We start from the raw sequence: 16,757 nt of genomic DNA, 5'->3' as shown, positions 1-16,757 counted from the left end.
GCTGCACCATCACTTTACTTACACATCTGCTTTATCCCATGTATACTTTTATACTTTGTGATGTTCGTCTTAATTTATGAATAATTTTGTCATCCTAAACGTAAATGTTTTACTCCATCTAAATTAGAGGGAAAGTAGGGAAGCATAGCTGAACGGAATTTGCTGAAAAGGGGGCTCAGGGAGGAAAAACACCAGATTCATTAACAATGGTTAAAAATTCCTTTACAGAAAATATTTTTGTACATTGTTGGCTCCTGTTAAAAACAGTAGGGTTCCTCCCAATCCGTTACTCTTTCTTATGTAAAGTATTTTGAGGTTTGAGGTTTTCTTGGCATCTTCTTAATTTTATCTGCATGTACAGTGTCTCACTGTTGAAAGGAATCGATCAGGAGAGGGTACACATTTTTTTTCTAAAACATTAGATGTATAGAATGCTGTGAAGGCCATCATCAACAAGTGGAGAAAATGTAGCACCACAGTGACATCACCAAGAACAGGACATCCCTCCAAATTTTCAAAAGGAAAAGATAAAGTCTTACCAGGGAGATTGCCAAGAGACCTAAGGCAACATTAAAGGAGCTGCAGGAATATCTGACAACTTATTGCTCTCTGCATGTGACAACAATCTCTCGTATTCTTCACATGTCTGGGTTATGGGTAGGGGGGCTAGAGGGAAGCCCTTTCTCACAAGAAAACAGCCAAGCTCAAATAAAACACCCAAACCATGTGGGACAATGTGTTATGCTCTGATGAGACAATTCCAAAAGGTTCCTAATAATTCCATAATTCCAGTAGGTATTTTTGGCACAAAAAATCACATTACCAAAAGAACACCATATCCACAGTGAAGCATGGTGGTGGCAGCATCATGCTTTAGGGCTGCTTTTCTTCAGCCAGAACTGCAGGTATTATCAAGAGCCCCCTGCTGTACTCCCTGTACACCTATGACTGTGTGGACACTTCCAACTCTTCCACCATTATTAAGTTTGCTGATGACACTGTTGCGTTGAGCCTGATCTCCACTAATGACGAGAAAGCATATTAAGAGGAGATTAAGAACCTGGAGAACTGGTGCAACGAGGAAAATCTCCTCGCAAACATCCGGAAGACAAATGAGCTGGTTGTGAACTTCAGCACAAAGCAGGAGAGCAGCTACCATCCACTCAAGATCAACAGGACCCCAGTGGAGCGTGTGGACAGTTTCCGTTACCTTGGTGTCAAAATCACACGGGAACTGACATGGTCCTGTCACATCCACGCCCTGGTGAAGAAGGCCCGTCAGCGACTATTCCACCTCAGGTGCTTGAAAGATTATAAACTGCCCCCTAAGGTGCTCAGAATCTTTTACACCTGCACCATTGAGAGCATCCTGACGGGAGAAATTACAGCCTGGTTTGTGAATGGCAACATACAGGACAGATGAGCTATCCAGAGGGTGGTGCAAACAGCTGAGCGTATCATCCACACTGAGCTCCCTGACCTACAGTCCATCTATAACAAGCGGCCATGGACCAAGGCCAGGAAGATAACGAAGTACCTCAGCCACCCCAACAATGGACTGACCTCTCTGCTATGGTCAAAGTAGCATTTCCGTTCCCTGAAGGCCAACACAGGGAGAATGAGGAGGAGCTTTTCCCCGCAGGCGATTTGGGCCCTCAACCAGGGGAACACCAAGGACTAGAACTCACACATACAACATTCACTACCTTATCCTGCTTTTATTACATTTTTACATCTTACATTCACTCATCTTTTTGCACTCTTTACAATTTGCACAACTACAGTTTTGTCTATTATTTATACATTTATATTATTCTTCTTTATATTCCATTTAGTATATTATAATTGTAAATGTTTTCAGTTTTCTCATTTTAATTTTACTATATTATAATAAAAAAATTTGTATTACATTCTAAATTGTCATTTTTTTCGATTTATTATTCTAGTTGTATTCTCTGTTACTATATTCTATTTTTTTTTCATTTGTTTAATACATTTTTATCATTTATATATTATTTTATAAATTCTCTTTATATATCGGACTGGTCGTAAAAAGCATTTCACTGCGTATCATACTATATATGGTTATGTATGTGACAAATAAACTTGATTTGATTTTGATTTTTGTAGATGGAGGAAATCACGAACAGTTACAAATACAAGTGGATTTTAGTGCAATTCATTAAATGTACACATAACCTCATCACTCTAGTTGTTTATTAAACCCTGTAAGCTTCATATTGGGTTTTATTAGGTACGCCTACCTTGTATCTCCACTCATGGCCATATTTAATCAGTTTATCCTACTCTATAGGCATACTTATTGAAAGTAGACAGTTAGTGACTGCAGCCCATCTGTCACTGTTTTCAATTTGACATCCCGTCCCTGTCCTAATGGATAGAGACACCACATGACCTTCACTGACCAGATGAATATTCTCAGCACAAAAGTGGCACAGACATGGTGTGTAGTGCTGGAACAAGTGTATTAAACAAAGTAGTGTGTCAGCATTTGGTAAACACTGAACAATTTCATTCATTTATTCATCTTCAATAACTGCTTTGTCAGGGTTGTGGTGGTCCTGGAGCCTATCACAGGAACGCTGAGTGTGAGAACACTCCCTGAATGGGACACTCCGGGCCATTTCTAGGCATAGGTGAACTAGGCAGTCGCCTAGTGAGCACCCACAAGAAAAATAGTTTATTATTATTATTATTATTATTATTATTATTATTATTATTAATTAGTAAGCTATTAATTGTATTAATTATTTTTAATCAGGTAACACTTTATGATTACATGCGATTATTTATCTGGTATCCCTGGTGATAGTGGGCACGCTGTTAGGAAGAGAGATAGAGATGTACAGGGCGGTGAGCGTCTGTGCTTGACTGGTCTTTCATCATGAAAAGGTCACAGCCATCAGGGGCTCAGTATTGCTAAAAGAAAAAAAGAGGATGAGAAAAAGAAAGAGAAATATAAAGGTATGCGAATACTAGTCTATGGACGGTAAGGACCTGTTTTGCCATCTATTAGCTCCTATTAGCGCTCCATCATGACGAGCACAACACGTTCACAAATGACACGTTGTCCTAGAAAGAATTCCCCTTGTGTTAAAACTAGAGATTCACATATGTATCGGCCAATAATCGGTATCGTCCGATAAAGGCTGTTTTTCCGGCTAACGGCTATCAGCCGATAGTTTAAAAACATCCGATGATCAGGGCCTATTGTATCCTGTCAGTCAAAAGAGGGAGGGAAAACACAGTGATTTGGTGCTGTGTGTAAAGAAGATGTCTCTTGTGTGGAATGATGACAAAACTGCAGTTTGTAATCTCTCTAATCTCTGCGCTGCAGCAGTGAAGTGGTGTCGAGTCTAATTTTTTTTTTTTAATGCTAGCAGAAAGACGGTGAACAGAAATGAACGTTTAGTGTATATTGAAGATAGTGTTGTTACTACAACCAGTGTAGACCTGCCAAGTAACTGCAGTCTGAGCAGAAAAAAGTATAAAAGTTATTGTACATGAATAATTTCAATAATTTTCTTACGTTGTAAATGTTTAATTAATTGCAGTTACAGTGATATGGGTGTGTCGTGTGGATGAGAATCTATTCATGTATGCTGTAGAGTTTTATATTTATTATACGATCAATCATGACAGATTGGTGACTGGGGAGGCAGAAATAGGAATCTCTCCTAGGGTGCCAAAACAGCCAGAAACGGCCCTTGGGGACACCAGTCCCTCCAGTTGTGCACCATGCACACACACACATTCACACACTCATTTAAACATAGCCAGTCCATTTATTGTCATGAATTTGGGAGGTGGGTGGAATCCGGAGTATTCTTAGGGAGGAAACTCACAGGCAGAGCATGCACAGTAATGCCACACAGTAACCCAGAGCTCAGTTATTGTATACTTATTTGTTATTTTATTAGTGACAACAAACTATAATTAATATTTTTCTCTGCACAGTGTGTTAATAATCAAATTTGTGCGTCTACTACCACTACTAGTTAGTAAATTTACACCTATGAGCTACACCTAAATGTGTAAACTTATATGAACGAGTACTCTTGAACCAATGATGAATGAACATGAATCAGAATCATGCTGGTTCGTTGTCATTATTATCCCATACCATCTTAATGTAAATACTGTAAATGTAAATCAGTATTATTATAGTTAATTTACACTGTATACTACTTATGAGTGTGTGTGTGTGTGTGTGTGTGTGTGTGTGTGTGTGTGTGTGTGACCATATATGGCATGGAAAAATAAGCTACCCATAAAGGCGATCTAATCCCATTTATTTTAGAGTTTAAGTTCTTTTAGAAAGTTTTCAGGACCTGTACCTTATTGAGTTATCTTAGTACATCAAAAGTCCATCCATTTGCAGATTAATAGAGTGAAAATGCTTCTTTATTACTCCCCTGTCCTGTCCTGTCCTGTCCTAATGTGAGCTGAGGATGAAGACTACGTCCCTGAGGAAAACAGTCGATCGAAGAAGCAAGTAGCAGTCATAGAGATGAAAGATGCCCTTATTCTTTCTTCATGATTAAAGAAGCCCAGAGTGAAATAGAAGTCAACAAGTAATAATAGTGAGGACAAAAACTGTTGTTATTGACTAGCTGACCTTCCAGCATCACTATCACACAAAATGATCAGTTTGGTCAGGAGAGTCTAAAGTATGATCTGATCTGTTTTAGGAATATGATGAAATTTGGCTCACCTTTTTTTGTTTTCTGAACATTTTAACCATGTTTTAAAGCAATCATTCAATAAAAAAAAAGAAAGAAAGAAAGAAAGAAAGAAAGAAAGAAAGAAACTTGCCCAGTTTTCTATTATCTCAAATGTACTGAATTGGCCAAACATGTCTGGGGTCCAAAGTTTACTTTTGTAATTGGAGCTACATAAAAATGCACAAAAACGTACTAATCAATACCTTATCTCATCAATCCTCAATTTCATCAACACAAGTTATATTTGTGCAATGCAAGAAAAATTCAGTTTACATTTTTTCATTACAGGACTTTTTTTTTTTCCAAAGTGAAAAGAAATTCACTCCACACATAGAGCTAACCTACATTAACACTTATTTATTTAGTGAGTACTGATAATGGGTAGAGTGTGCATATATTGGGAAAACATGTTTATTATTATTATTATTACTACTACTACTACTACGACTACTCTCCAGTGAAATATGTTTGGCCATCCCATGATGTAGGTCAGGGGTTCCTAAATGGGGTCATGAGAGAAGCTCACAGTCTCCTCTTTTGTTTAATTCATTTATTTGACAAAAGAACATTGCTCATAATATTGCACTAACTATGCAAACAGATTTTGTGTGCTTTATTGTGAAGCCACATTCAAACACACCACATTTTATTTAACAGTGTTAAACAGTGCTGTTTGGTTCTTGTTGCTATACTGACGTGCTACACTAGTGTAGAGTTTAGCCATAAAAAGAAAGAATGAAAAATTTAGGGTGATCAAGGCTTGGGGTCACAGAAAATTCATAGTGTCTATTTGGGGTCATTTGTCCAAAAAAAAAAATTGAATTCCCTACCTTAGATAATCACTGAGGATCAGTAATAACTATCTATGGCGATTTTTACAACCCCTTCGTATCTGTAATCCCATCTCATTCTCTTTCAAAATGAAACAAATAACCTTGTGCAACTTTATGATCACAACTAGGGCAAGTTCCAGATATATTGAATTTAGTAACTGATTAATCCTGCTGATATAATACAGTGCATTTCAGTCAAAAATGTTAACTCCAGAACTGTTGATTAAGGAATTATCAGTAGCCCATATAACAAGTTTAAAAGAGTTTATTGAACATATCATAAAATGAGCTGCATAAAGTGCTTGAAATACAGGTATGATTGTAGCTTTTACAGTGCATTAAGATCAATAGAAGCTTTGCTATATATATATATATATATATACAAAAACAAATGTCTACACTATGACATGGAGTTAGTTGTTCATCACAGATGCTTATCATAGCTTCTGTTACATGTAGAAGCAAAATGTTGCTTTTTTTCACAAATCATTCGTTAACAAAACTAACATGCAGAATAGAAAGGATCCCACTAATCATTGAATGAATCATTGAATGAATTATTTTCAGTGCATAATCCTTTCTTTTAAGCATCAACAACCTCTATACCATGTATAAGTTGAGATTTGGTTTCATCAATGATTTTCAACATACAAAATCGTAGTGTTATTAAAAGTAAAGGGCAAACTTGGTTTTGCTGTATGCAGGAGTTCTGGGAAATCCTGCTGAGGATCTATCTCTGCCCTTTATGTCTTATCTCTGTGCAGGTGTAGTCCAGCGTATAAGTTGATCTAAGGTTTCAGCAAGCTTACACAACATGCTAAATCTTAGTGTTATAACATTTTATCTGCCACTTATTAGTTTTGGAGGTAAAGGACAAAAGGCTACATTGCTTTGCTGGCAGCAGACTGCCACAAATCCCTCCCTACCCTTTACATGTCATCTGCGTGTGGCTGGAGCCTTGCACCACGCTGTGAGCTCAAAGTCACTGTTGCTATATGCCCAGTAATGGGGTCACCATGGTAATGATCATCATGCTGGTCTAGGCTAGTGTTGTGAGATCCTAGGTTGTAATCAGCCAATCCTGGCCCACGACGAAGTTTCTCCATTAGAGATGTTATCTCATCCATGCCTTCATTGTCAGGAAAACCAGGAACAGGCTTGGAGTCCTCTGCCACTGAGTAAGGGTGCTCGAGAGCATGCATCACCCGAGAGGACTGCAGACTGTGCAATGACCGTGACTGAACTAGAGAGGATTAGAGGAGAAGTTTGATCATGTGACATCCTTTACTGACTTTCAGAGCATGCTGTTGTTTGTCTTGGCAATTTTGTCAAATCTTGAAAGTCCAGAAAAAAATACATAGATTGTCTGTTGCTTGCAATCAGAAACACACAATTTAGAACTCGCCACAGGACAAGAGAGACTGATACATAATTATGGGTACTGCTGTGGAATGGATACTGGAATGGATACTATGGGTACTGCTGTGGTATAATCATTCAACAGCTGTTTCCCCAAATGTTGCCTACATTGACAATTATGAAATAACCCAATAAAATATGAAATAACCAAATAAAATAACCCAATTTGGGTTGTTTTTAACTCAGTGTTTTTTAGAGTGTAGAGTTACATTCCTCACTCTTGTACCAACATCCATCCATCCATCTTCTATACCGCTTATCCTTCCTTCAGGGTCACGGGGAACCTGGAGCCTATCCCAGGGAGCATCGTGCACAAGGCGGGGTACACCCTGGACAGGGTGCCAATCCATCGCAGTTGTACCAACATACCTTTTGCTATTAGTTTTGGTGCAGTTAATGAATCATTCATAGTAGTTACTGACTGATCTGCTTTAAATGAACAACTGTTTTCGTGCTTTTATTGTTTTTTTTTCTAATAAAACCACTTTTACAACCTGTTTGATTTCCACTCACATCTTACTTATTAGGAATGTATGAAATATATTACTTATTTGTATGCATTTTAAACAACCATGCCTGGAAATTTTTCACTTACATGAATTTAATGAAAATGTGAAAATCAGACATTTCAAATTAATGATTGGAAATAAAGCAATCCATAAATGAAATTCAGTTAGGACAAAAGAAATAGTGGCCTATAAAGGATGGAAGAGTTAGTGAGAGTCTATGGTAATTGACAGGCTGCAAGGGCTAAGCTAAATTACTGGAAGATTTTTCACACAACATGCTTAGGAGGCGCTCTTCTGCCATTTAGTCAACATTTTGTCATTTCAGCTCTGTCAGCTTTGCCTTTCATGGAGTCACTAAATGTAAATTAGCTGTCTTTGTAATTTACACCTAATTGGTATTTATCAACATACTCAAGTGAGTGCAAAGAAATTTAGCCTTAATTAAACCTTTGTAAATGTGGTAGGCTTTTTTTGTTTAGTTCAAATTAGTCTAGAATTGTGTCGTGACTAGCCATACGTGATGGTGATGGTGAGAGCAATACATTCCATGACCTCAGAAGTTTGCAAAAAAAATCCTGGTTTCTTAATGTTGGTCAGTGGCTTATTAATCGGTAAACCATTGAACTGAAAGTAGCTCTGAAATCCAAATACATTCAGCATTGTGAAATCTGTCCAAGTTGTTCATATCAGTCAATTTCTATTCATCCAAGCATGCACTTCATGTGGTGAAGTCAGATATCCCTCATAGCTAAGAAGAACTGTTAGATGCCCACAAATACCCAGGGATAAAAGGTGACACTCTGGGATTGCATATTGTATTTTTATCTTCAGCAAAATTGGCTACTGTCAAAAATAATAAATACAATTACAATGAGTTGATACTTGGTACTTACATTTATAGCATTGGGCAGATGCCCTTATCCAGAGTGACTTACATTTATCTCATTTATACAAGTGAGCAGTTATGGGTTGGGGGCTTGCTCAAGGGCCCAGTGGTGGTAGCTTGGCAGGACCGGCATTTGAGGTCACAACCTTCTGATCAGTAGTCTGACATCTTAATCACTGAGCTACTGAATGAAACCAAGCAAACAGTTCTTCTTTCTTCTTCTGTGAGGGTTTCCTACATTTTCAATAACTTCACCAGGATACCCTTATGCAGACACATTTATGTTCCTTCCCTGTTTTGGACTTGTTTGCAAAAAATCAAAATGACTGTTCAACTTTGCTACAGTGAGCTGTGATCTCACATCACAGAAGATGTTGCAAACATGTCCTGTATTCTCTAGCATGTCTGAAGAGATCTGAGCCTTTGGATGGTTACGATTGTTCAGCTTGTCCACTTTAGAGGACCGATGTCGGTTACTAAAATGCAAAAACATGTATTGGGATTGCCAGTATGCTTAAAATCCCAAAATCAGAGATGAAATGTTGTATCCATCAATATCATTAATGTTTAGGATGTGTGACCTCAGTTTGATTAAATATTAAATTTATAAAATGTTATTATTAATTGAACATATGACTTTTACTTTTCCGAGCATAGTTGATAGTTCCGCTTGGAACTATATTCTTGGAACTAATATGGAAAAGCCTTGTTTAGCTTGTGTCTAAACATATCAAGATGCTCAAAGTTGAGGTAAATTACCCAATATTAACTATATTCATGCATTTGTTCAGATTATGGACAACAGACTATTAAATGTTATGTGAGCAAAATGTACTCAGCCTATCATTTGAGATCCCACTACAACAACTTTAGTCTATAGTATTTTGTCATGACTGCCTATTATCCTGCCACAGAGGCAACAAAAATTAATCCTGTGCAATGCCTGAGACAGCTGCCTGATGAGGAGAAATTACAGTTTACATTTACGCCATTGATTCCACATGTGGCGAAAATTATGGGGCCATTTTGTACTGTACAATAGCCACGTCAGCTCTTTGACGCCTTTCAGTAGCCATCCAGATTGAATTGAATGGCTTGTTGATTTCAAAAGTATATTGCAGTATTTGCTTTAAATGCAGTTTGCACTACAGACATGTACATATGTAGGCCACAATCAACTTTCCCTAGAGTTTTGAGCCCAGTGGGTGAAGTGATTGGTGTACTCACCTCTAAGTGGGCTGAAGTCTCCAGGCTGGTTGACCTTGGTCTCAGTGAAGGGTTTCAGGCTGGGCAGCAGAATCAAAGTGAATGACAGCAGTAGCACCTGTAGGACACCAACAGATGGGTAACTTGTGTAAGATGTTAAATTACCACTGACAGTGTGGCACCTCATTGATTAATCCGGTAAGTCTGCTTTTCTTTCTTTGCATTGTTCTCTCCCTGGATGTGAAGTTTAATATAAATGTATAGCATATCCAAATGTATAGAAACTGAGCCAACAGGCAAAATATTTACTTTGCAAATAAACATTTATTTTTGAAATATTTTGTATTTAATGTATATAGATGAAATCTTGTATCAAATACATTTAAAATATTAAGTATATATACAGTTTCAAGGGGTCATTCTGTGACATTCTGTGGTTTCTTGGTCAACAAGCAGTTCTATCTTTCTGTAGGGGTTCTACTTAGAACCTTTTCTGAAAGGGACACTTCATTGTAGTGTTCTAAAGAACTATTTACACTCTCAGAAATAGTTTTCCTTGTCACTTGAGTGGTACCATCAAAGCTTTAGTATGTCTCTTTTACCCAGGAAGGTGCATGTGGTGGACCTTTATATAGCTTTTAGAATAAAGCTTTTTAAGCTATAAAGATACAAAGGATGTACTATTCCCACTATATTGACAAAGACAAGTACAATTTGGTACCTTTATTACTGAGATCGTAGCTGTCTTCCAAAAGGGAATAAAAAATCAAAGATCTATTTATGGTGTTAGATAGAACATTTTTGTATGTATATATGTACAGATATATTTAAGAGTGGGTGTTATGCTCCTCACCAGCACACAGGTCCCAGTCTGAGCCAGTTTGTTAGATCCATTCATGACCATACCCTGCAGCCGACGCAGCTGCTCCATCAGAGATCTGTGGAAAGTAGAAATAGTGAAAATGGTGGTTCAGTTATCATGCTTGGCAGAAAAGAACAGTGAACTGGAACTGTAACTGGAAATGTGTTCTCTCACATGTTACATTTCTCCAGCTGGAAGACTTTCCTCTGCAGCTCCTGGTTCTCCACATTGCAAGCTACCATCCTACCAAAGCAGATTTCCCAAATGAGCTCAGATTATAGAATACAGGCAGGCTCTTAAACCCAGATATGATCCATTCCAAATCACAAACACAGGGTTAAACACAGCAATGTGCGTATTACTTTGGTGCGTCCCAGAATGCATGGGGTAGATCCTGACTTTTATTGTGTTAAAGTATGCTGTGCATTATCCGAACACAATGGATGATGATGAAAATGAATACCTTGTTGCTAAACCTGACACTGTGGCATGTGAATAGAAAATAAGTGAGAGTGCAGTGCCAGCCCACAGTTATCACTTTAATCTGGCCCACATATAATGATGTCAAAACATCCCAAATGGCAAGTTTCACAGACATTTGAGGAACAGAAATGGAATAATGAGTCCCTGAAAAGGGGGGATCGATATCGGGGGGGGGGGGGGGGGGGGGGGGGGGGGTGCATGGTGGGGGGTTTGCATGGTTTGCCACTGCAAGGACGTTCAGCCGTCCTTCCTGTCTCTCTGTAGCACTGTCTTAGGCGTCTTACATTATAGACATTACAGTTTATTGCTCTAGACACATCTGCAGTCCTCATGCCTCCCTGCAGCAGGACTATGACATGTTCACGCAGGTAAGGAGGAACCCTAGACATCGTTCCTCTGGTGTTTTTCAGAGTCAGTAGAAAGGTCTCTTTAGTGTCCTAAGTTATTGTAACTGTGACCTTAATTGCCGACCACCTGTAAACTGTTATTGTCTTAGGGACTGTTCCACAGTTGCATGTGCAATCATTTTTATGGTTCATTGAACAATCATGAAAAACGTTGTTTAAACCCTTTCCAATAAAGATCTATAAAGCTTATTGGATTTCACAAAATTATCTTTAAAACACAGTCTCACTTTTTTTTTTTTTTTGCTGAATACATAAGATACTTTGACTTGGAGTAATTTGCTCACCATCATCCATATGAGTGTATTGTGCGGAATTTGGCATTAAGCGGAATAATGTGAACTAGTTTCATGGCCCTGTCAATACCTGCTTTCCAATCCATCTACGTATTCTTTCTTCTTCTTCCTGCTCTCCTGGGCAGACTGCTTGTTGCGGATCTTCCTGCGGATTTTCTTCAGAATTCTCTCCTCAAACTGATCATGAAAAGAAAAAAAAAACAGGCACTGTGTTACAGGCATTAGAACATATACATTAAATCCATTGGCTGCACATTGTGGTAGTGAATATGAACTTTATACCTTTGTAAGGGGAAGTTGACTTGGCAAAGTCACTCCCTCCTTGACGAGAAGCTTCTTCTCCTCCTCACTGAGAAGCAGCTCCTGGCAAGATTGCTGTGAAGCCGGTGGAGGCTGAGGAGAAGGCACAAATGTACATGTTATCCATCATCCCATGAAAAAATTCTTGTGGGTAAAATTGGTTGGACTGTAGGCATTTTGATCCAAACTGTTTCTTATTTCATGAGTCCATCAATTGGGTCTATCACCTACCAGCTAAATCCTTATGCTAAATACCTCTTTTTTCCCCGCCCTATTTATCCTTTGGTGCTTTATGTAGCTTGACACTATGGGGACTTACAGGCTCTGGAGTGCCAGAGAGCAGCAGATCCTTGATGGTTAGAGGGAAGGTGTCCAGTTGAGCTGGGGTCACTTTACACGCATGGTGAATCCCTGCACCCTTTTCCAGTAAACTAACAGACCCCCAGCCATCTGAGGAAACAGATCATAGTGTTTGTTTGACTTTTTGTGAGAGTGTGTGTCTGTGCATGCAGTTTTATTATAAGGATAACTGCTTGTCTTCAAGGTGTAAAACAAACATTTATATATGACATCACATTAGTTTTGTCAAAGGACTATAATATTGATGTTTAAATTTCTCTAGAATGCAACAGTACACAATAACTGGATGTTTTTGAGAGGAATGTTACTAAAGGAAATGGTTATTGATCTGTGAAGCTATTTTTACACATACAGTATATAGTCATCTCACCGGGATTGATGGCCACAGCTGTGTTTGGAGCAGGAGCGTAATGTGTGTGTGGAGGCACACAGCAGGGATCCAGAGGGGGACTCCCAGGCGGTGGAGGGCTGTCATTCTGGTCAGAGTGCGGGTCCTCACTTATTCCACTGTCACTTGGAGAGGGCGGCCATAACGGAGAGCCAGACGTAGAGTGGGTCCCACTCAGCAGGGCGTTGAGGAAGTCTTTAGTACCCGGAGCTGGCATCATCAGCTACCAAACAAAGACAAAACACATTACTGGATGCAGTAAAGTCCAGGGAGATGTGCTGAAGGTCTCGAAGTCTGATAGATGCATCACTCACATTAGGGTCTTGCATCGGCCAAGGCTGGTCATTAAGATGTGTCATGTTCTCATGGCACAAGATGCCATCGTTCTTATCGAAAAGCAGATCCAGCAGTTCTATCCCTTCACAGGCCTGTATTGTGAAACGTGAATGTTTATGTAATTCAATGCTATTTCCTGTCAATTTGATTTAGTGGGTAAAAAACTTTGTTGCAAGATTGATGCAAGCAAATAATTAAGAAAAGACCTCCATCATTCTCTCTGACACATAACACACTGTATTTTAGCTTTGTTGAAAGGTTAACTTGTGTAATTTCTCAACTTTGGTCTTTGGTGTGCGTGACACATCTGGGCTATCTAGATAACAAAGGCAACACAGTGTTTCTGCTGAAAATATGTCACTGAATTCTAAATAAAAGCTACCTACCTGTTCTGAGTAGAATTCCATCACCGTGGCCTGACAAGGATACTGCCAGCAATCTAATTACAACTGTAGGACTTAAAAATAATAATAATAAACAAACAGAGATTTGTAAGGTACTCCACTGTGTTTTTGTCCTGCCTTTCACTCTGTCTGATCTCACTGTGGGGACAAAGTTTAAACTCCAACACTACATTTGATCATCAGGAAAACCTCTGGCGTCCCATTGGCTGCTGTTTGGTGTCGTATGTCTTGGAGACAGTATGATGAAATGGCAACTAATATTGCCAAAAATCAAAATTATAAAAATAATTAAACTTAGCAAATAATTATTACAGCAAATTATATTCATTAGTTTATTTATTGCCTGATTACATAATAGTACTAATAAATATGTGAAAAGAGCAAAATGCTAGATTTTGGTTTTAGTACTGAAATAGCAGGTTGCATATCTCTGACTCAAATCTTTGGTTTGGTTTTTAACTGGTTGATCACACCCCTGTTCTGACTTGCTCAGCTCAAGGGTCATATATTCCTTTTCTGTTTAAATTAGGTCTGATAGCATGACCTTTAACATAGTTTAGATCACCTGTTATATATTCAGCTATTTCCTAACATTATTACATTAGTTAGGAAATCTTGTTGTAGTTTACTAAGGTTTTATTATGATACACTACAATTTTATTGAACTTTGTAGAAACTTAGGTCATCAAACATATTGAAGTACTCTATGGTGACTATGATAAGCATATCTTACACTACCTTGGTGTTTTATGGTAACTATGTTTATTGTAGCTCTCTGTTTTGATTCCTTTAATGTCCTTTAATGTTTCTTCTAAGCAAGAAACATTTGTGACAAAGATGATATATAAATGATATACAAGCGAAAATCCACATTAAATTGCCTGAAATATCAAAGAGAAACCTTTTAGTAAAGAAAATTTCCTCTAGGTTAAGTTTCAGCCTGTCTACCTGTTCCAAAACTTGGTTTCTCAAACATTTGCAGCCACTGTAAAAAAAATAATAATAATAATCAACAGACCCCCTCTGCCACATTTTTTATTAACTAAATCGGTGCATTATTCATTTGTGTTCAATAATATTACATTTTTATTAAACTTTTTTTCCTCATTTTTATGAGTTTTTATTTCTGTATTTCCACAGATAAAACTGGTCCAAGTTGACATTATTTACAGCTCTATTTGTTTTTCAGTTATTAAATTCAAGTGACCAGCTGAATAATCTAATAAATATAACAACACAATTATAATTATAAAATGATGGGTTGATTTCCATCAAAATGTAAAAAATCATGGACCTCCGGGCTGTGCTTCTTAGACACTACTTTGAGAACCACATAAAGAATTTGGCACTGATTATAGGCTGCTACTTTTTTTATGTTCAAGCACATCGGACATGAAATACAATTTCTTCAGCTTCAATCAGTCCTCAGCAAAGCTCTTTGAGTAAATTTTAAAAGCATTCTTCTATAAGGACCCGTGGTTATCAAGTCAGGTTTCATTATAACCTTCATGAAAAATTCATGTGACCCTGAACATGCATATTCAGCTATTAACGTTCATACAGTTTATTGAAGGAGCATTCCCATGTTAAATTAGTTTGTAATAAGTTATTTTTCAACACTGTTCCAACTGCAACTCTTTTAGAAAGCTATAGCAATATTTAACTATCCAAAATCACTTGAAGAACAAGGGTTTTTGAAGAGTGTACTGGGGAATTATCAGGGCATTAATAGCTTCCTGGCAGATGCCCTTTTACAATTTTTTTGCTCATTCTTCTGCCTCAACTAACGATAGAAATAAGCAAAGTATTTGTAATCTTGTCATATTTGCTTCTACAGACAAGCTTCCTCATTCGGAGAGGTTTTCTCCAGTATTCAAACCAGGAAAAAAAATATTTAAGAATAAAAAAGTTAACTGAGTAAAGACTGAAGGAACATAAGTTCATACAAAATACATTTTTCTTGAGATGTTTTTCAAATAATGATGTCTTTGGGGAAAACCAGCAGTCTTTTTCACACAGAGATTTCAATGTTCTGTTCATTGTTAATGACCTCACACTGATGATATACAGGCTGTCAAGATGCTGTGTTGGGTGTTTTAACATGAAGTAGGTCCTAATTTTGAATGATCTGCAACACTTCTGTGACAAAAAGAACCTTGGCCCATTTGTGCCAAAGTGTAGCTGTAGCAATGATTGCATTATTTTTTATTTTGATGTATCTTAAAAACACTACCATTGATGCAATGATATTATGGTAACACTTCACAATACAGTTCCTATGCAACCTATCACTGTCACATTCTGTCACAACGAAGAGACGGAGACGGATGCAAATGCAGATAAAGCTTTTAGTTAAAAGAAGGACAGACAAATCCAAATTGTGAATCAATAGCGTCGTCAAAAACAGACAAATGGTCAGGTGAACTGCAAACAGGAGAAACAAGGCTAGGACAGGAATCGATAAACGAAGACGAGAACAGGATCAAAACCATGAAACATAAACGAGGAATAAAGTCTTGGTACTGTGTAGACACACATAATACTTTGCCCTGAACATAGACACGCAAGGGGTTTAAATACCAAACATAATCAAGGGTATAACACACAAAAGCTGATTACAATGATGACACGTAAGGGGGACAATCAATGACAGGAGTGGAGACCATAATAGAACATATGTGCCAAAAATAAACAAAGTCAAATAAACAAAGAACCCGGAATTGGAAAAAAAATCGTTGGTTCCTTGAGGGGCCGAGGAGCAGACATGAGGCTGAAGCAGACTCGTTGCAGTCGTTAGGCAGAAACCAGGCTTGGACAGCTGTGTCGTCAGCTTTAGACAGGAGCTTGACTTGGTGTGCCGTCTCGTTGGCCTGTCTTGAGCATGGAGTAATGGCGACTGTGCAACCAACGGGGAGAACGAAGGTCAAGGCAGAGCCCGAGGTGGGAGCAATGCTCTCTGCAAGGCCAGAGGGGGCAGCGTAGTTCAACACGAGGCCAATGGTGGGAGCGATGTCCTCCATGGAGAAGGAAGGGGGAGCAGCATGCAGAGAAATGGAGTGATGTCTTCAGTGGAACATGGAGGTAGAACGATGTCCTCATTCGGAGAGGTTTTCTCCAGTATTCAAACCAGGAAAAAAAATATTTAAGAATAAAAAAGTTAACTGAGTAAAGACTGAAGGAACATAAGTTCATACAAAATACATTTTTTGATGAGACCAAGATAAACTTATTTGGCTCAGATGGTGTCAAGTGTGTGTGGCGGCAACCAGGTGAGGAGTACAAAGACAAGTGTGTCTTGCCTATAGTCAAGCATGGTGGAGGAAGTG

At 38.2% G+C, this 16,757-nt stretch overlaps 1 protein-coding gene across 1 annotated transcript; it reads right to left on the bottom strand.

Moving 5' to 3' along the window:
• Nucleotides 1–5,825: 5,825 nt before the first annotated feature.
• creb3l3a (cAMP responsive element binding protein 3-like 3a) lies at nucleotides 5,826–13,577 on the bottom strand. Its single transcript, XM_017478997.3, has 10 exons — nucleotides 13,414–13,577; nucleotides 13,006–13,119; nucleotides 12,674–12,914; nucleotides 12,263–12,393; nucleotides 11,926–12,036; nucleotides 11,714–11,820; nucleotides 10,635–10,703; nucleotides 10,452–10,536; nucleotides 9,620–9,716; nucleotides 5,826–6,821 (listed from the first exon to the last, which is right to left on the bottom strand). The coding sequence occupies exons 1-10, from the start codon at nucleotides 13,432–13,434 to the stop codon at nucleotides 6,508–6,510; spliced, it is 1,290 nt and encodes a 429-aa protein (XP_017334486.1). The 5' UTR covers nucleotides 13,435–13,577; the 3' UTR covers nucleotides 5,826–6,507.
• Nucleotides 13,578–16,757: the final 3,180 nt, after the last annotated feature.

The sequence above is a fragment of the Ictalurus punctatus genome, chromosome 10 (assembly GCF_001660625.3).
Source record: "Ictalurus punctatus breed USDA103 chromosome 10, Coco_2.0, whole genome shotgun sequence".
NCBI classification, from domain to species: domain Eukaryota; kingdom Metazoa; phylum Chordata; class Actinopteri; order Siluriformes; family Ictaluridae; genus Ictalurus; species Ictalurus punctatus.
Note: the sequence above shows the minus strand (reverse complement) of the source record. Positions and strands in the feature narration are given on the sequence as shown.

Excerpts from the sequence above, each read along its gene's own strand:
- creb3l3a (XM_017478997.3), bottom strand. The coding sequence starts at position 13,434 with ATGGAATTCTACTCAGAACAG. Across the intron at positions 12,915-13,005 it reads GGCCGATGCAAGACCCTAAT|CTGATGATGCCAGCTCCGGG; the intron begins GTGAGTGATGCA and ends TTTGTTTGGTAG. Across the intron at positions 6,822-9,619 it reads AGACTTCAGCCCACTTAGAG|TTCAGTCACGGTCATTGCAC; the intron begins GTGAGTACACCA and ends AATCCTCTCTAG.